Source organism: Eubalaena glacialis, chromosome 12 (genome assembly GCF_028564815.1).
Source record: "Eubalaena glacialis isolate mEubGla1 chromosome 12, mEubGla1.1.hap2.+ XY, whole genome shotgun sequence".
Lineage (NCBI taxonomy): Eukaryota > Metazoa > Chordata > Mammalia > Artiodactyla > Balaenidae > Eubalaena > Eubalaena glacialis.
In genome coordinates, this window is record NC_083727.1 from 65,160,735 (window position 1) to 65,182,195 (window position 21,461).

Consider the following 21,461-nt stretch of genomic DNA (forward strand, 5'->3'; position numbering starts at 1 on the left):
CTGAACATGCCCCTATGTCTGATAGAGAGAGGGGACACAGTAAGGGGACTCCTTATACCACCTACACTCATCAGAGTGAAGGATGTTACTTCTTTAGTTTCCTGGTTTAATGGAAAGGTATTTGTATTCACATCACTGAGTATTAGTCATTGAATAGATGAAAGGAATATTTTAAACTTTAAAGGCTACCTTGGTGTCATTCTAAGAAGTGGGGATGAGACCCTGGGGAAAGTGTTGAAATCCTGGAGAATTATTTTAACTACTAGAAGTGGTTTAATATCTGTGAGTATGTGAGATTAACAGTTTTATTGCCTATGAGTGGGGATCTATATTTTTAATTCTAATGTTTCACCTTACAATTTTTACTCCTTAAAGCATCTGTTTGTGTCAATACTGCTTGATCTCTGTAACAAGTGCACTCTACATCTTTTTGTCTATTTTCAAGGTTAATCTATTAAGCAGTTTACGTTTTCTATGAATCCTCTAAAGGGCACTTAAGATGCTTTTAGATATAATTTCTAAAATATTTAATAGAGGTAATGGCTAGGAACAAGTAACATTTAAGAAATAAACTACAGACCCAAAGAGAGGTTAGAGGGGAAGGAAATCTCATTTCTCTCTTCTTCGTAATTGCATTAGGCAAGTAAAAACTACAAGAGACAATTTTCCATAAGATAAAATTTTAAAATCTGGGGATCTGTCATCTCTTTGCTATAAATACCAGAAACAGCTCAATTTACATTTCCAGATAGAAAAGTTAGGAAAAGTTTGGAGTCTTAGGCAAAGTCAAACTTTTTGTCTCTCATAAATAGAGGCAAATCGTGAATGACAGATTTTTTTTTTTTTTAAGGTTAGAAATATAGGACAGGAAGAAAATAAAGCTCGTCTTTGACATGGGATCAAGTTACTCTGCTTGACCTCTGAATCTGATGATTTGGCAATTAAGGTTTTTAAGTTCTTCCTCGTATTGTACTACCCACATCTTGAATTGCAAAGTGTCAGAAACTGCCTAACGATAAAGGGATTCCTGTAGGCAGTCGTCCTCAATATTTTAGTTAGACGAAATCAACTGTCGATATTAGTAACACTTTTTATTCTTAGTTTGCCTTTGAAAGATAATTATTGAATAATTATTGAAAAGTACTCAATATTTGCGAAAGAGGTCTTGATTTTAATTTAATTTTAATTAACTTAATGCATGGTAGCATTCTTTAAAATTAAATGTAATTTATGCAGCGAAATGGAAAACGATCAAAGTGTGGCAATTCCAGGAAAATCTCAGAAAATGATAAACATGTAGGAAAAACGATACGGAACCTTCAGAAGTTTCTCTTAATGTGCTACTTCGTCCAACCAACTATCGTTAAATGATAGGGCGGGAGTGAGAGGGTACATAAAACAAAAGACTTCCTTTCTCCACTCCCTTTTCCTCTGGTTCTTTTGCCAGAGCTTGTTTCAAACTCTTGGAAACATTGTTTGAACATAATACATTTGGTTACTTTTATTCTTCCAGGGATTGTGCTGGGTGGTGCCTAGAGCTAACTGCCTTTGGAGTAACAGAAAAAGAGAAGTAGTAACCCTTCAAGAAAGAAAAAGAACAAAGTTACCCGACCCGCGGAGGTTGTGACAACAACAAAAAAAAGTAAAAGGCACTTTACTTAAAGGCACAGCTCATTTCACTGTCCCGGCTCCGTGCTTGGTAGCTGAGAGATGGCTTGCAATCCCTCTGGTTTCTAACGATCGCGAGGAGCACCGCTATAAACACGACTGTAAATTGGGAGCGTTATTTTAGGATTGATTCTGCTCCACGAAAGCTGCGGTTGCTAAAAGCAAAGCTCCCACAGCAGCACGCACCTCGCTTGCCCTCCACGTCCTCCTTCTCGGAGCATCCAGCGCCAGCCTGGAGCTCAAAACCTGGAGGGAATCCTGGACCCGCAACCTGACTCCGCTGGCCGCCGATTGGCCCACGCCCCGAACCCCGCCCCCAAGGCCGGGGCGGCCGTTTCGCCGGGACCCGCCCCCAAGCCCTGGGAATCGCCGCCTGGGAGGCCGGCTGCGCCTGCCACTCAGCCCGAGTGGCGGAGGCTCTCGGCTCGGAGCCCCGCCCCCCTCCCCCCTAATTGATATTATTGGAGTGTGGAGCAAGCGGCCGGTCTGCAGTCGGAGACTTGCAGGCAGCAAACACTGTGCGGACCAAAGGAGGAGAAAATTTTTTTTAAAAGCTAAACGTGGAGCAGCCGGCCGTAGATCGAGAAGGGGAATCGATGCGTGGAGCGCAATAATTTTTGTTTTTTAAAAAAGCCCCACATACTCCGGAGCAAACAGCATTTAAAAAGCTGCGACTCAACTGAAACCTAAGATAAAACCTGTTCATGCACCATGGTTTTTCAAACTCGGCACCCTTCATGGATTATTTTATGCTACATCTGGCTGCTCCGCTTTGCACACACCGGGGAAGCGCAGGCTGCAAAGGAAGGTAAGGTGATGGGAAAGCAAAGTTTGTTCTGACATTTATGTAGCTGTCTACCTGCAAGAGCCGGCTGGTCCGCGGGGTTGCCGGCCGCGCCTCCGGCGCCGGGCGACCCTCCCCCGCCGGCTCCCCGCCCCCTCAACGTTCGGGCCGCTCCTGGCGGGCGGGTGGCAAGCGGGCTGCTCCGAGACGCTTGCAGCCCCGCGCCCGGGGCCGTTCGCCCGACGGGAACGGGATTTCTGGCGCAGACTGTACAGAGGGCGTGAGCAGCAACGGAGGGCGGGGGGCGAAGGTGTGGGAACGGCCGGCAAGCTCATTCTCCGGGACCCCGGGCGGGTCAGATCTCTTCCTCTAGCCCTCTCCTCTTCCTCCTCTCGCCGTTCGTCTCCCTGGGAGTAAGCTGCGGCCGGAGTTGGTCGGAGACTGGGGAGTGCAGCCTCTAGTATCCTGACCAGCCTGCCGGCGAGCGGCTAGAGTCCGGAGCCTTTCTAGAGGCGCCGTGACTTGGGTGAACTCCGAACGCTCGGGTTACTAATGAAGTGCTCACTGCGTCCGAGGAGCCGGCGCGGGCCTGCGGCTGGCGCTCGGCCGCCTGCACGGAACAATAACGCGGCGGAGGTGAAGCAGCGGGCGGCGCGCGCTCCGCGCCCCGCGGGCCGGAGACATCTCCATTCAGCGCGCGCCGCGCGGGTCCCGGCGGCCGCAGGGACAGCGGCAGCCCAGCGGGCTCGGCCGGGCCAGGGAGGCAGGGGACGGGCTGGGGCAGTGCAACTGATTACGAGATGCCTCCCGGGCGACCAGAGGCCCCCAAACCTCTGCCCCACAGTCCGGCAGTTAAGGAGTACGAGTGGTCTAACCTTGAAAAAGACCTGGACCCCGAGGGCTAGCTCTGGTTGACAAGAGCCAGGATTCATTTGGGCAGCCAGATACGCCTGTATATGGCTATCCCCCCCCCCCCCCCCTTCTCCTCTGAACCATTGACAGAAAGTAAAATACCTTTCGGTGCCTGTAGTTGGAGCTGGGGAAAAATAAATCCTGTCAATGGAAACGTCTTGCTTCTGAGCAGTGTCACAATCTACCCACCCTCCTCCGTATCTTGCAGGCTGTAAGTCTAAGGTTGATTTCCCAATATTTAAAAGCAGACTACTAATAATTACTTGTTCCTAAAGTGTGGAGGATGGAGAAATCTGTTATCAGATTTAGGTCATGGTGGTCGGGAGTGGATACGTATCGGTACTCGCTTCATCTATCCCTGAAAACTTAGTGATTTAGTGCTGCTTTTTAAAATTCTCTTCGTGGACCCTTCTTCGGTCACTCAAAACATCCTCTCCCACAGCCAAACGCCATAGTCTACTTCTTGATCCAGCCTGACCTTCTGACCCCAGTTTCCACATCTGCAACCTGTGTTGATGCTGAACCCATTCAGAGAAAACCTTAACTTCCAGCTGTCGGTTTCGCGTTTGCAGGTGAACCCACATCTTCTAGAAACACACAGCCATACACACCAAAGCCCACACTTCTACTCGCATGACATTAGCTATTAGGGACATTGAATCCTGGAAACTTGTATTGATGCCCCTGGAATAGCGGGACCCGAGGAAAAGTTTGCACCGCCGGGGCGAAACCCCGCGCGCGAGCTCGCACAGACCCCGGCTGGAGTTTGAGCTATAAATAACTGCATCACTAGGGGGAGAGGTTCCTGCAGTCAGAATGGCTTGCTCGCCCGCGTTCCTCTTCTGGGTGCGAAATACGTGGAGAGGATTCTGATTCTAGGAGGCCGAATTCTTTACGTGCAGAAGTGAGCTGTTTAAAAGGTGGGCGGGGGTGAGGAATGCGCTCCGCTTCTCGGTGGCAACGCACCCGGCGCGCCGGGGTGGCCCAGGGCTGCCGTTCAGGGAGCGAGCAAGCCCCGAGGCGGCGCCGCGGCACCCAGGGGCAAGCGCCGGGAAGCGCCTAGAACAGGTGCCTGGCTCTCCGGAGCGGATGCGGGTAGTTACAGGAAGAAGGGGCGGCCCCCTTTCTCCCCTTTTCCCGCACACGTTCTATCGGGGAGGTCAGTTCCGGCTACTGGGAGCGCGCGTGTAAGTCAGTCTGACGTTTGGAGGCGAAGTGCAGCCGCTGTTTTTCCTTTCGTTAATGCCGTCGCCGCGCTCCCTCTGAGGAGACTTTTCCCGATAGCCTCTCTCCTCCTCCCGGTTCCTTCTGGAGCTAGGGCGCCACCGGCTCCCTGGAGTGCCCAAGTCTGGCGGAGGTGTAATGGATGCTTCGGCAGGCGGGCGCGCCAGTCTGGCAGCCCCCTCTCCGCCCCGCCCCGCCCCGCCGACGGCCCCGCCCCGGCTCCAGCCGCTGCCCGCGCGTCTCCGGGCTGCCTCGGCCCGGCGCGACCCGCATCTCGCTCCTTGCCCTCGCCCCCACCCCCTGCATCCCCCACCCCGGCCCGCAAGGCAGAGCGCAGAGTCCCCGAACCCCGGCCCGCGTGCCCTGGGTCCTGGTTGGCCGCCGGGCTACGCCTCTGCGGGCGCGAAGGGAGGCTGGCGTTCGGTGCTCTGAGCGGGAAGGCAAAAGCGCGCACTTGCGGGCTGGTCCAGAGAGCGGACGGCGGAAGGGAGACACGCTGAATCGTTCTAGCTGGTTAAACGCTCAGGGGCCGGTTTCCCTTTTGTTTTATTTTTTCATTTGTTTCTCTCTTAACTTGTTTGCCATCACCGCCCCTCCGGGGTCCCTGGTTCCCACCCCAGGCTGTGCTGAGGGGTAACGGAAAAGGAGTAAACAATCATCACAGTGTTTAATTCACCCTCAAAAACGACCCAAGAAAGTTTCCTGGGTTTAAAATTCACTTGTCTCTTGTCACTGCGGAAGACCGAAAAAATAATAATAGGTAATCTCAAAAGGAAAGTACCTGGAACCCATGTTGTTTGTCCACGTTGAGGACAAAAACAAAATAAACTTTAAAAGTTACTTAATGTAAATTCAGTAATCTAAACATTTATGGCTGTTCCTAGTTCGAAGTACAACTTGGTATTTTGAAAGTGTGGCTTTGAAATTATAATTATTATTTGAAAGGGAATCAAGTGTTTGTAACCGAGGTTGTGCTGTCATGGTCTCCCTGAGAGTCTTAAGTATAAAACATTTTGGGAAAAAAGTGTTTCTATATCCATTTTCAGTTATAGGGAATAACCTTGACTAGCTTGAAGGAGTTGAACACATAATCAACTGTTTCTTTTCTTAGCGTAACAAATTTCGTTACCTTTAAAAACACATTTTTTCCCTCTGTTGGTCATTGAAAAGTTTATTTAAGCATGTATTTAATTTAAGTTCAAATTTTAACATTTTGCTGAGGATGATGGTAAGCATATTTACATACTTGAAAATGTATTCACCATTATTTCTGGACAAATTGATACATTTGCTAAAATGCTATAGAATCATAGAAATATTTTTAAAGAATACAAACTCATGTAGCTCTGCAACCGGTTTGAACAAAGAGTGAATGCTTTAGAAGGGGAATCGTCCTAAAAAGCAATAAAATGTATTAAATTGGAAGTATGGTATATATTAATGTATGATATTTGTGTGCATTATCTTATATTAATACCATCAGGAGCATTAATTACATTTATATAAATATTAAGTGTATTATGCTTTATGGTAGCATAAAAGCGGAATACAACTGTTTTATAAAAGTCAAGTCAAAGTTTAAATATTCCATTTTGAGAATTACGTACTGCTTTGAAATACTGGGAAATTTAAAAAATAGAAATATTGAAAACAAATGTTTGACTAACCCAATAATATATCTTGTAAGTGATAGGCAATTTATTTTTCTCATGATAACATTGCTTAATATAGTTTTTAATTGTATTCATTTTGGCTTAAGAGAAGACACTGTGTGTGGAAAGTTTAAAAAAAAATAAGCTCCAATTCTCAAAAGGCACTAGGAAGTACTTTTGGAAGAATAGTACAAATTAATAACTGGCTGAGGAGTAATAGGGAAGTATGCTTTATTATGTTAATGTTATTATATTTGACAAAGTTCAGAGCACTCAGTGGTTTACAAAATTCTTTACAATATATTATTACTATAGAATCAGTATACTTCACATATCAATTTTTTACCCTTGCTTTCATGCTACTTTTGAGTTTTTTAGTTAATTTTAATATTTTAATTAAAAACTATAATGCTAGTGTTTTAATACCTTTTTTCCCCTAAGAAAGTGGAATGTATTTGTAAGAGGTAGGTATACATTTCGTCATTCATTAATGTAAATAACTCTTTATTTTAAATCATAAAATGGTAATTATTTTAAAAATTAGATCGACTTCAATAACTTTTACAAACATGTTTTCATTTTTCATCTGACATTTAGAAATGCAACTTTCTTTTTCAGTACTACTGCTGGATTCTAAAGCACAACAAACAGAGCTGGAATGGATTTCCTCTCCACCCAATGGGGTAAGGGCTTTTCCTGATAAAATATCAACCTTTATTTTTTTTAAGTAAGAAATAAAACCTTTTCCTCCTCCCCCAGTGGAATTATTCACATTCTTCATATTGAAACTGTTTTGATCTCAAATATCTTGTTCAATATTTTGTTGTGCTTATAATGAGGCACTGAGTTCTTTGAGTAGACGAGGTATATTTAGAACATTGGAAAATGGATAAAAAATGAGTTCTTATTGTGAGTGGGACCATACCTCAGGTTCCAGGCTATAACTGTTAACTGATTACAGAGAACATGCTTTTCACGAACTCACGTAAACCTCTTTAGTTGCTTTATACTTCCTTAGTATCATCACCAAGTAGGTTGTATGTAGTTCTTTAAAACAGTAGTTCTTTAAAACTGTTTTCCTCTTTTGAAAAACATTTTAGCATCATTCAAAATAAACTTGAAAAGGTAACTAAAAATGTAATATGCTCAATATTTTAACATAAAATTTGCTCTAAAATATGATTTGGATTTTCTGAAATTTATATGTTGTGCTATCTGTTGTTATTAATCAGAAGTGATAGCAGAGTATGCACATATCAGAGTAAAAATCTGTTACCATAAATGAGTGAAAGCCGTCCAATAAAATTCTATGAAAATATAAGTAGATTCTAAAAAAATTCTGACCGTATGTTTCATATATCTGAAAAGATATATTACTTACTTAAGTTTAGTTCAGTGTCTATGTCTTCACGTCTTATTTTAATTGTGAGACAGGACACATCCTTCATCCCTGACTAAGGAAGGGGGCTCCAAGAAAGGTAAATGTACCCCATTGTTACTTAAGTTAATCTTCGGTACAATAAAAAGTCTGGAGTCAAAGAGCATGAAGTATAAGTGAGGATAGAAAAAGTGTAAGAAACTTTGCAAAGACAAGAATGAAAGTCTGAAAGGGATTTTTGAGTATAAGAACATCATAAAATCAATATGTTATAAGCTAGAAGTTAAAGAATGCAAAATGTGAACAACGCAAATCTGTTTAAAGTATTTAGGTTTTTTATTAAATTAATATTTGAGAGACGCTTAAGATCATATTGCAGCTATCTGTATTGGTCAGACAAAGCTATAAAAAATGACAAATATTTACAGATTAAATATAAACAGTATGCTGAGTTTGAAGGATGAATGTCATACTTTTCTTGAAAGTGGAGTAGTTTCCATGAGTAAAATAATATACACTATAGGAAGACATTCGCAATAAAAAATGAAGCACCTTTCTTGCCAATGACAGATGTGACCCATTTTCCACCATCCATCAATTAAAACAAATAGAGATACAGCATGGTTTTTAATCTCTAAGGGGAAGTAAACTGATATATTATTGTAATATTTCATCCATGTAATCCATAAAATGATAAATTATGACTGTCTATGTTATCTTGGACTGAAATGGACATTTTATCAGTCCAAAGTATCTTGAGTTAACCGTTAACCCTACATATCTTTAGGAATCAACAGATAATATTAGAAAATGACGACTGACAATATATTCCATATATGAAATGGATTGGCTTACATGTGGTTAAATATCTAACTGGAAATAAAATGTTATTAAGATATAAGTATCTAGAAATAACTTTATAAGCATACTATAAAAGCATGCTAGCCGAATTAAGACTTCTTTCCCAATGGTGTTGTTTGTAGACATCACTGCGGTCTCTTAGAAAGTGAGATAATAAAACAAAAGTTACAGTAAATGCATTTATTTCGTCTCACTCTTTGTTATTTATGCAACAGTTATCTTGAAATTTTCCCCACAGGAGTAAATTTTTAATTAAACATTAAAATTAACTGAGTTTCATTGGTAGTAAAATTGATTTTTCATACATTGAACAAAATAATATAATTGTTCTTGGAACTAGAAAAAGGAATTCTTGAGATATATTCCTTTCTAAAAATTAGCCTTCGTTTCTCGTAACTAGGGAATTGCTCAAAAGAGCGCATTTATCCTTGGAGCTTTTCATTTTTTGGTAGATGCTACTACTAGTTTTACTTATTTTAATAATTTCAACCTAATTACGAGACTAAAATCTGCTTGTCCAAATGGATGAATTTGGTTATATTTGGCTAAGGGCCATTCAAGCAAATTATAAGCAACTAACTGAAACAGGAAACTATGCACTCCATCAACTAGTCACAAACTCCAGTTGTGTTGAGTAAAAGCTGAACATGATAATCAGTTGTTTGCTGCATTTGAGGACCTTTGATGATATGTATAATAAAATTGTAGCAGATATATAATATGCCATCATAAGAAATTTCTGAATTACAGTATATTACTAATTTGTCTGTCTTGTTAGTTTTCTAAGAACTACTTTTAAAGTTAGATATTAATATTTCACAGAGCATTTAAGTAAATTGATTTTTCTGATCGAGTTTTACAAATAAAACTCATTACCACATGCTTATTACTTTATTTTCCCATCTGCTTTTCTTGAAACGATAGTTTAAATATTTCATGCTATGTGACTGGATTAGAATACTAATATAATTTTATATTTGGCATTTCCTATTGGGGAAATGAATACAAGTAGGTGACAATTTCACTATTAAGGTATCATAAATACAAACTTGGAAATTTTGTAATAATGGTAAGAAAAGACATAACTGTTATCTTAGGCTTTTAGGTGAAATGAATTTATTAACTAATGAGCAATATAGATAGATTATACAAGACTTAATCTTTAAATTGTTGCAAATTTGGCTAAGCTTATTGTTTTCCTTTTTTGTGAAAATATATGAGTTTGCTGTAGTGTACATTATATCAGCATATGAATGGACATTTTTAACCATCTGATATTTTTCCTGTCAGAAAGCTTATTACTGAAATATGATCCAGCATGCTGATTTGCCATGTACATTTGTTTGTCTGTTGAAAGCGACTTATTTATAAAGATGTATCACACTTTTATAACTACTTATTTATAGTTATGTGGCATTATGGATAGTATTATATATAACACTGCAATAAATAAATAGCTCTGTAAAATGTTCCTCCCTTATATCTCATTTTGCAAAGATCGTAAAAGATTTCGCATTATGAATATCAACATGTTGTGGAATGCTTTTACATTTCAGAGTACGTTTGGCATTTTCTTCCCTGTGTTTTTAGGTACTAAGTTTAACATCAACACTTAAAATGTCAACGGAGTTATCAAGAATTCTGCCATGTATCTGTATGTATATGCATTAAATGGTAATTTAAGTAATTTTGTTATGTGCTTTAGTCTATAAAAATCCCAAGCTCAGTGGAGACATTGGCATAAGCAAACATGTAAAAAGCAACACGAATACACCAGCAAACAGATATCAAGCAAAATGAAAGATTTATTGTATGCATAAACAATACAAGCAACAAAAATGATGTTCTGGCACCAGGATGAAGCCGAACTGAGACTCTGTTCTAAAGGTTACAGTGTTCGTCAGGGTAGGAATTCACCTAGGTCTTTCAAAGATATGCATTTGTGCTACACTAAAGATTCCTCATGCACTTGCAAAAGCCAAATGTTATTTTTTGCTGAATGACTGATGACCTTTTCTAAATTTTACAGTGGGAAGAAATTAGTGGTTTGGATGAGAACTATACCCCGATCCGAACATACCAGGTGTGCCAGGTCATGGAGCCCAACCAAAACAACTGGCTGCGGACTAACTGGATTTCGAAAGGCAATGCGCAAAGGATTTTTGTAGAACTGAAATTCACCCTGAGGGATTGTAACAGTCTTCCTGGAGTCCTGGGAACTTGCAAGGAAACCTTTAATTTGTACTATTATGAAACAGACTACGACACTGGCAGGAATATAAGAGAAAACCTCTATGTAAAAATAGACACCATTGCTGCAGATGAAAGTTTTACCCAAGGTGACCTTGGTGAAAGAAAGATGAAGCTTAACACTGAGGTGAGAGAGATTGGACCTTTGTCCAAAAAGGGATTCTATCTTGCCTTTCAGGATGTAGGGGCTTGCATAGCTTTGGTTTCGGTCAAAGTGTACTACAAGAAGTGCTGGTCCATTATTGAGAACTTAGCTGTCTTTCCAGATACAGTGACTGGTTCAGAATTTTCCTCTTTAGTCGAGGTCCGAGGGACATGTGTCAGCAGTGCAGAGGAAGAGGCGGAAAACTCCCCCAGGATGCACTGCAGTGCAGAAGGAGAATGGTTAGTGCCCATTGGAAAATGTATCTGCAAAGCAGGCTACCAGCAAAAAGGGGACACTTGTGAACGTAAGTAATGTGTGCTATTAAAATTTCACTTTGCACTTTCTTCTATATCAGAGATTTTAAGTAATAATGACTATTAAGTAATAATGACTATTTGAACAAGTGAGTCTGCTGTGTACCAGCAGCCCAATTGAGTAGATCTTAAGCAAAGTCACTATTGAACTTATCAATGATTCCCCATAGTGATATCTGCACTAAGGATTCAGTAAATACTGCAGTAAATATCGGCGATAATAATATTTGTTACTAAAATTTAATTGGCCCTATGCTTGACATAGAAGACAACAGTTGCACATTGGGCTACGAGATTTAAGAGAGGAGATTGGGCAGAGTGAGGTGAGATTAATCAGGATTTAATGATGTGTGATTCCTCCTGTCTTGAAACCCATGTCGTCTGGCCTTGTGGATAACAGGAAAAGGAGGTTAAGGGGTCTGCTAACAAGAGTTCTACTAATAGGCAAGACACATGCAAATAGATTTACAAACTTTTAGAATTATTTTTTATAAGTACTAAAACTTTGATTCAAAAATCATCAAATTTCCCTTGCTAACTTTCTAAGGTTGCTTCTGCCAAAGTCGTATTTCTTTCCTGGACTAAATAATAAAAGGAGTATTTCTCTGATAAGTCACATTATTGGTAGACCACAATTTTGTGGAAGTGGGCCAAAGTAAGTTTTAGTTATCGGAATACATCAGCTGGAAGTTTTCTGTTTGTTTTGAAACAATAATAGCATATGAATTAGTGAACCTTTTCCTTTGTATAGTAAAACTGGATTTTCTCTTACATAGCTTTATGTGGTCATAATAATTGGCCAGTATTTTTCTATTTAAAACTATGTCACAGGGACCTTCAAAATTAATAGATATTTTTCTGTTTGTGGATATCCTGAAAATATAATAAGGTTATATTACTTATGTCTCTTATAACTTAGAAAACATAATACGTTCCCCAAAATAACTTTCATGTATTTTTTGTACCCCTAAGCCAGCTGCAAAATTTTAATATTTGTACATCCTAGTTAATTTAGAGGGAATTGTAGCTAACAGTGATTATTGTAACTAAATGTTTTTGCTAATTTACTATGTGCAGATACTCTTCTGTGTGCTTTACACATACGAGTTCATTTAATAGATAGGTAACATTATCATCTCTATTTTACAGAAAATAAAATGGGGCTGTCAAGGGTAAGTTGCTGATTGCAGTTACTTTAGTAAGTAATATTTGTCCTATCTTAGATTCAAGCTCAGGGTGTTTTGATTCCAGAGCCGGGACTTTAGCAACAGTATTGCCCTGGTTTCCATCAGAAAGCAAGGAGAATCCTGGCAAATATTATTCTGTTTCATTGCTGAACTTAAATGCCTTGGTCCTAGTAGTTTGTTATGTAAATCACATTACTTCCCCATAAAATTCTCATTCTAGTAGAACATTTCAAGAAATAATTTAACAAATATTTAGATCTGTGTTGTCTCATAAGGTAGCCGGTGGCCACATGTGGCTCTGAGGTTCTAAAAAGTGGCGATTCTAAATTGATATGTGCTGCAAGTATGAATTACGTACTGAATTTCAAAGGCTTAGTACAAAAAAAAAGAATGTGACAAACATCATTAGTAATTTTCTATGTTACTTAGATATTGAAAGAATCATACATTAGATATATTTGGTTAAATAAAATATAATATTACAATTATTTCAACTGTTTCTTTTTACTCTTTTTTGATGTGGCTACTAGAAATTTAAGAATTACATATGTGGCTCACATTATATTTCTACTGCACACATTATTTAGGTAGAGTAACTGAGCAAATATATTTTTTCTGTCCTGGTTGAAGAGTTAAATACTTCATGTGGATGGTTGCTAGCATATAAAATGCCTATGACCCAGCACTCAATTATCATTCCTGCCATAGCTGACATTGCAAAGAGAACTCTGAGCTAAACAAATAGAGATGCTATAGGTTCTGGTCCCGTTGACCAGTTTAGCAGCCTCCTTTGACACTCCCTGAAGGAATCAAACCTGTCTACCCACTGTCCTCTTCCCTTTTCCTTCACTAGTAGTATTTCTTAACAAGTAGAACATCCTGCCGGTTCCACATGTGTGGAAATCAAAAACTGATGGAGATTTATCACTACTAATAGGCAGAATGCTATTCCACTTGGTAAGTATAGAAATATTCTTAATGAAACTAATTAATTCAATGAAAAGGAATGTTTTTATTGACTGGAAATGTTTTTATTGACAAGTACTTGAAAATGATGGTGGATTCAACAAAAACTGTTATAAGAACATTTTAACAACACACTATTACACTTCAGCTGTGAAAGCAGCCGGTTTCAGTAGTATGGAGATTTTGATTGATGTGAAAGTGGAATTTTAAATGTTTGCACAATTAAAAATGGGACACATAAAAATACATAAAAATGCATATAAAAGGCCTTATCCACAAGGCCTTTAGACAATTAAATTTGTCTAAAAAGAAACTAGGAAATAACATTAAAAGTCCTGCTCTTTTAAGGTTTAAAAAATTTTAAAGCAAATTATAGTCTCTTGTTTCATTTTGTGGATTTAACTCAATTGATTTCTACATTTACTTGTTAAGAAAAACAAACAGGAACTGTTTGAGTTCTACACTTCTGAGTATAGAATTTAGTAAGAAAAGCAGTCTTTAACTGCAGTAAAGAGATATATTTACCATGAAGACTCCAATTTCTTCCAAATGAACAAAATCATCTCATTAAATGTGGTACTATTAAGATTATTCACATTCATTTATTTTGGTTTCGAGAATTGGAACCACATTTGAGTACCAAAATTATTGTCGCCTGCAAACTGCACCAAGGTACTTAAAAATGAAGTAAAATTAGTTCACTGTCATCTACTTTAATCTGCATTGGAATAGGTGGAATTAGGTATTAATAGTGAGAGTTCATTAAAAACATGTGATTAAAGGACTCAAGATGCCTCCTTATGGTTCAGCCGAAAAAGGATGTGCACACTAATTCAGGTAAATTGTCTATCGTGTAACGTTCTTAATTTTTAACCTTAGTGATGTTGACAAAGGAATTAAATACCTTATGCTTAACTGTGGCACTATGTTCATTTGCAAAAACACTTCCCTCCTGGGCATAATTCCAACGCATTGCTGTGAGAGTACTTGCCTCTGGAGTGAGTCCAGGCCTGCCTTTATAAGTTTTTCTCCTGTTTCCTTTCAGTGATCCTGTTAAGAGTTTGAAAATAAATTCCAGTCCCATATAGAGGAAAACTAAAGTGTTTGGGAGAGGATGCTAGTGAGCCCCTAGCCAAATGATGGTGGTTAGCCACTTAAAGGCAAGTTTATCTGGGCACTTTCTAGAATGGCAGCCCATTGTGATGTGTGTTAAAGTATAGTTTGAAATATGAACAACTGTGAAAACTGAACACAGTTTTGATCAGTTGATGGAAAAGCTTTTACTTCTTTGTGATTTTGGAAAAAAATAACTCAATTTTGAAAACCACATGTTTGTCAAATCTAATATATGGAGAACTTGTCTAATTTTTTGATATAGTGATTTAAAGAAAACATCTCTTTACAGTCATTTAAAAATATAATTCCAGATAGCATGCTTCGATTGTCAAACAGTCCTTTTGAAAATATTTAGCATATCAGTTACATCACAACTTCTATGCACAGTAACCAATATATTTAGATAAAAAGTGTAGTCATTTTAAAAAATTGCGAGCAGATTTTAGTTTACATATATAAATATTTTTAGAAGACTAATAAATCATATTCTGAAATATAATTTGAAATTTTTAGAACTTTTGTACAATTTTATTCCATTTTAAAAGTAGAATAGTATTTCTCAAAGTGTGGAACTCGGTATTATAACTTGGATTTGTATAAGTAGGTTGTAGTTTACACTGAAAAATTATGTTCATTTTTTCTCATTTAATCCTTACCACACCGCTACGAGGTAGAAAGTATTATTTTTTCTTTCTTTGAATTTAGGAAGAAACTGAAGCTCAGGGATATTAATAAGTAGCAAACTTGGATGAGAATCCAGGATCCTGTTTATCAGTTCAAGTCTTTTTTCCCCACTGCACCACACTACTCCCTAAAATTTGTCCTGAACTTCAACCAGTGGATTTTAGTTACTGAAGAACTGATGAAACTTTATTCTAAGTAGGGTGACCATAAGTCTAGTTTGCTGGGGATAATTGTTTTACTTATTACGCTGTGTCTTTTTGCTTTCAAAAGTGTTCTTATTTGGATGATAGAATATATGGTCAACCTAATTGTAAAAAATCCAAGGATGTAATGCAGTTTACATGCACATACATCAGAACATAGAGATGTGAGCTGCTTGCATTATTTATATTGCTTAATTTTAATTTTCTGAGTTAAAGATTTAGTAATTTTTTTGATGGTTTCATGTAAAGGGGAACTCAAATAATCATAGACTTCTAGCTTTTATTATAAGGAATTTCCCTAATAGTTTCTTCTTAATATTTTCTATTATCCAGTTAGCAGATATATCATTACTTTAATAATGTAAAACTTACAGACATATAACATATGTTATATGTTACTTCAATAATTAAAACATTCAACTTAATAGCATTAATAATATTGAAATCTGTGTTTGTTGATTAGATTTTTGAAAACCATGTGTTTTTTTCACAGAAAAGAAACATGTAATTTGTACCATTACTTTTCATGATAACAAATGAGTTTTTGTGATACATAGTATTTATAATCAAATATATACAGAAATGTAAGGTACACTATAGGGTTAATAGCTCAGATGCTGGAGTCACAGAGTTTTTAAATTCTGGCTCAACAACATACCAGGTGCATAAACTAGGACAATCTCTCTAAGCCTTAGTTTCCTTAAGTATAAAATGGGGCTAATAAAAATAGTACCTCCCTCATATAGAGTTCTTGTCAGAAGTGAATGAAATAATGCATGTAGAAACCCTAAGAATAGTATCTGGGACATAGCAAATAATCAGTGAATGCTTGCTATTATCTTAGTATTAATAATGCAACAAGGAGTTGGCTAAGTAAAGAAATTTCATGGGCGTCCCTGGTGGCGCAATGGTTGAGAATCTGCCTGCTAATGCAGGGGACACGGGTCGAGCCCTGGTCTGGGAAGATCCCACATGCCGCGGAGCGACTAGGCCCGTGAGCCACAACTACTGAGCCTGCGCGTCTGGAGCCTGTGCTCCGCAACAGGAGGCCGCGATAGTGAGAGGCCCGCGCACCGCGATGAAGAGTGGCCCCGCTTGCCGCAACTAGAGAAAGTCCTCACACAGAAACGAAGACCCAACACAGCCAAAAATAAATAAATAAATAAAAGAAAAAAAAAAAAAAAGAAATTTCATGGCAGTGAGTGAATGAACATAGATCTCAAAGGCCACAGATAGTTAAATATCCTTTAAGTCAGTAATCTCATCCCTGGTAAATTACCAGGGAAGATATTTCAGTGAAAGAGAAGAACTTTTTATATAACCTTTTTTTCCCTCCAGCAAAGCAATATATATAATTTGAAATATTGAAAATAACCTAAATGTCCAAAGTTAAGTGCCTCATCTTGATTGAACTTAGTCCTTAAAGTATCAACAATGTGAAATAGGAATTTTAAATCATCTTATTAATAATTTTGAATGAAAAATAAAGAATAAAATGTATACACTGATATTTAGAATTAAGCAAAATATGCATAGGGAAAAGAATAGATGGGAACATAAATATCGTCACAATGAATGCGTCAGAATGGTGAAATAGTGGGTGATCTTCTTTCTCTGTGTTTTTAAACTTTCTTGAGCATTAACCTTTTTTAGCAATATAATTATAAGTTTTATGTAACCTGGTAGCTCATACAAAGACAACTTGAATTGTATCTCCAAAATATGGGTTTTTAAATTAAGTTAGCATCTGTATAAAATACAGGGCTCAGGCAATAGAACAGTAGTAAATGGCAGGTATAGTTTAAATGATTTAAAAGCGGGGAGAGTCAAGGCATTCAACAAAAACAGGTCATAGATTTTGTTTGTTTTTAAATTATTAATACATGGCAAGAGCTGTTTTAAGTGTTTCACATGTGTCAATTCATTTAGTCTTACAGAGAGGTGTTCCTTACAGAGAGGTAAGCACTGTTATTACCCAGTTTAAAGGAGGAAAACATACTTAAAAGTATGTAAAACATAAAAGTGTTACATTTTATATATTAAATCATATTTACATAAATGATATGTATACACATTTTTATGTAAGAAAACTAAAGCACAGCAAGGGATGGCTTAAGTACCCACAATCACCAAGAGCATAGAGTGGCCGACTGCTGTTTAATCAAGGCAGTCTGGCTCCAGAATCCCTGCCCCTAACCAATACAGTGGACCACATCTTTATAGATGAGCATTTATCTATCACAAGGAATTTTTAAAAAATAAAGTTTCTTTCAGGATGTCTTCATGGTGATACAAATCTGAGCACTTTCTTTCATTTATAATAATTTCAAAATACTTATAGCTCTGTCTTTCCCAACATTCTAAATATTTCATCTGCTTTGCCATTTTCTTTTCTATTCCGGTTCTTCTTTCATGGGGCGGTCAGAATGCACTTTGTAAAACACAACATAGACCCCGTTACTGTATTATTCAGAAAGCTTCAGGTTCCTAATGACCAATAAAAATTCCCTGTTTCTTAGGGTGGCATTTAAATACCTCCTACTTGACCCTAGTATTCTTTTCTAACTTTCAGTCACATAATTTATGATCCTTGAGAGCCCTGTTCCCTCTGCTTGGTACTGACTGGTCTCTCGTTCTACCTGAAGCACATCCATAGATGTTTTTATGATGCCCTATCACTTAACCTTTGGTCCCAAACAAACAGAAAAACAAATAAACCATCATGACAAATAAACCATCATAAACCATCACAATTACCTATTGTATCTTAATCTCTCACATCCCCAACCTCTTCAGTGACCTCTCTTCCAAATTCTGATGGTAGATACTGGCTGTACCACTCTCCTGGTTTTTACCTTGCCTTGCCTTCTTCTACCAGCAATGCCACCTACCCTATCTCAGGCTGTTGAAATTTTGCCTTTCCTTACATTTCAAATTAAATGGCACTTATACCTTGTTAAAAGATCTCTGTGGATTCTTAAAAATACTTTGCCCTTTCTCTCTGCGGATCTTCATATGCGATCTGATTTTTATCAATGTTTGTAATTTCCTTTTACGGCTTCTAAAGCTTCTTAACAACCAAAACTTACTTATAGTATTCTACCTACCTACCATGGTACCTAGCACAGTTCCTTGCACCACCCAAGTCTTCCAAATAAATGTTTATCAAATTTCTTAAAGACTTTGAGAAATTTGGTTGTACACTACCCACTCCCAAGGCAAATATTTTCTTATTTCAAATTCATATCACTAGTTAATTTCTTGTTGTGTAAGTCCAGTCTCTGTGATTAGTCTTAAACTTTGTAAGAGAACCCTATATTGTATTTCATTTTGCTCATAGCATATAGCAAGTTGATATGCTAAGAATTAGCAAACATGAACAGGAGTCTGCTCCAGATATGAGGAATTTATTTCTATGAGAATAATATAACTATTTATATTTATTCATTATCATATTCCCATTTTCTATTTGTCCATTGTTTTTATGTGTCTTTCCTTTTAACTACTCCATCTGCCTCTTTTAATGAACAGAAAGCCATTTCCCCCTTTACTGATGTAATATTTATGTCTTGAGAAAGAGAGTTGCAAGAGCCTGATACATTTTCTAAAATAAAAAGGTCTTAAAGCTTATTTATCTTATATGGGAAAGTAGCTTTTGTTTTAAGAGTATATTGGTCTTCTTCCAAATTATATATTGTAAATATTATCTTGGTTTGCAAAACAAACAAAAAATAAGAGAAAGAAACAAAACTGAGAAATCAGTCCCTAAGCTAACATTACACTCTATTCTATAAATTGGAAATTATGTAAATTCAGTGTCACGTTCAAATATATTTCTGCTATTTCAGTTATAACTACATTACATTACAATTTTTATACTCTTCTTTAAATTATTCACTTTCAGAAGCTCGTAATACTTGTTTTTTTAAGACTTTGTGAATAGGTTATGTGCATAGATCTGGAACAAATGCCATCGCTGTGTGCTCCAGTCTCAAATACCTTTTTCCAGGAGCAACTACTGTTAATCAGTTTCTTCTGTCCTTTGCGAGATATTTGCTCATAATTCCTTAAAAAATATGGAGAAGGATAATTGTGATAATAAGAATCATAGCAAAATTTCCTTCTAGAACATTGTAGACTTCATTTAAAAATATACTGCTTTTTACTCATCTTCAATCAACATTGTATGTACCCACAGTACATCGAACATGATAACTATTCAAAAAATAAAGAAGGACAGAAAGAAGAAAGACCTGATGAAAGTTAGGAAAAATGAGGAAAGAAGGAAGGCAATATGAAATTCATATGTGCGATTTAACCTCCTATGATTTAGAAACTCAGTACATGACTTCAGAACATTTCTAATTATCCTAACTTTGGCAAGTATATGGTTACCCTTTTATATTTCTAGTGGAAGTTTAAATTGGCATCAGTTTCTAGAAGATAATGTTAAAATATAAATCAGTGATACCTTAAAATGTTGCAATTAATTTGATTTTTTTTTTATCGAGCTTCAAGCCATTTTCTCTAAGGTAATTATCACTAATCTACAAAAGCTTTTATTTATGACAATAGTATATATAATATAGTTATTTTGTGCAAATAATGTTATTATTTTAATGGGAGAAATTTAACCCAGCTGTGTATTTGATATTTTTCTCTATGGGCATAAAAATCTGACGCAGGAATCAGAGAGGAAAATTTCTGACAATCCTTTTATTCTAATTTTCCTCACATTTAAGTTAATTCAGGTTATCTCATCCTATGCAAATTATCACAAAAATTTACTTTTATGGAAGCATATCTTCATTAGGTTATCCACATAGTATTAATATGTGTTAATTCCTATAGTATTAATACATGGGCAGTAGAAGGGCACATGCACACATAAAACAAAAACAATTCAACTTTGAGTTTAGGTCAAATTAATGAGTTAAAGACATTCTTTTTTGTTTTCTACCTATAATATCAACTTCATTAAAAGTTATAATCTGTGTATACATATCAAATATTAATCCCTAATAATAGCATTTCACAGGAACCCAGAATAATACATACATCAGTTGAAATAAATGTGCATTATTTTTCTCAAATTTTGTGGTCTTATATAGAAGTATGTAAGGTTTATTATTTAGTGTATTTTGTTTAGTCTGGGGTCAATGAATGACATGAAAAGAGGGGAAAATACATTCTGGGGCATAGTAGTTTGAAAAAATTTTAACAGTTACATTTTAGGTATTGTGGATTTTGAATTTTTTAGTTTGGTTCTTTCATTTAAATTATTTACTGTTGATAATTATGTTATCTCTTGCTTCCAATATTAGAAAACTAGGAGGCTTTGAAAGGACACATACTGTGGTTTATTTTTTGTTTCATGTGTCACCCAGTTAACATATAGTTTAGCCCCTCACCTACGGTGGTATCAGCCTCAGACCTGCACTGAAGCTATTAACACTGAATATAGAAACCTAGATCCGGGGAAGGGGGCACCGTGTTGCTTTTATTAATAAAATATAATATTGATCACATACAATTATTAGCTAGATATCTTGTATTTGTCATTTATTAAAGTTGGTTAACAGTCTGTTATGTTAATATTACCTATTGTACTTTTTAAGAAGATCATTCTTTCTAAAAGAGAGAGATTAAGGGTGGGAGCGGAAAGATGTAGAATATATCTAAAGAATCACTAGATATAATAAAAGTTTATTCTGAGAAAAATAAATTGATTATTAGTAAGTTCACTATACTAATCTATGTTTTCCAATGATACATATGTTCTATGTTTATTTTAATAGTAGTTTATTATTTTAGCTAAACCAGTTCCCATATAGGCAATGACACAATGGCATTAACTTACCTATGACATTAATTAATGACATTAATTTAAACTAGTAGATAGGATAAATAAGTAAACTTGATTGATTTCAAAAAGTGTTTCTTTATATCTTCTATTTTTAAAAGTTGAAATAATTATACTACATAGTGTTCCTATTTTAGTTGACATTTTCCAGTAAAGTAGTTTTATCCTTGAAAAGAGATGTGAGATATGCATCTTACCCACTTAAATGTATAAATTCATTATAACATAAATGTTCTGTGTACATTCTTATACTC

General features: G+C 37.0%; 1 protein-coding gene across 4 annotated transcripts in view; it reads left to right on the top strand.

The window, feature by feature from the left end:
- The first annotated feature begins 2,174 nt into the window (after positions 1-2,174).
- Positions 2,175-21,461, top strand: part of EPHA7 (EPH receptor A7) — a 163,204-nt gene continuing 143,917 nt past the window's right edge. For all 4 annotated transcript variants that reach the window (XM_061207598.1, XM_061207599.1, XM_061207600.1 and 1 more), the window contains exons 1-3: positions 2,175-2,476; positions 6,859-6,923; positions 10,509-11,178. In XM_061207598.1, coding sequence (XP_061063581.1) covers positions 2,380-2,476; positions 6,859-6,923; positions 10,509-11,178 — 832 coding nt within the window. In that variant the 5' untranslated portion in view covers positions 2,175-2,379. The remainder of the gene's footprint in view (positions 2,477-6,858; positions 6,924-10,508; positions 11,179-21,461) is intronic.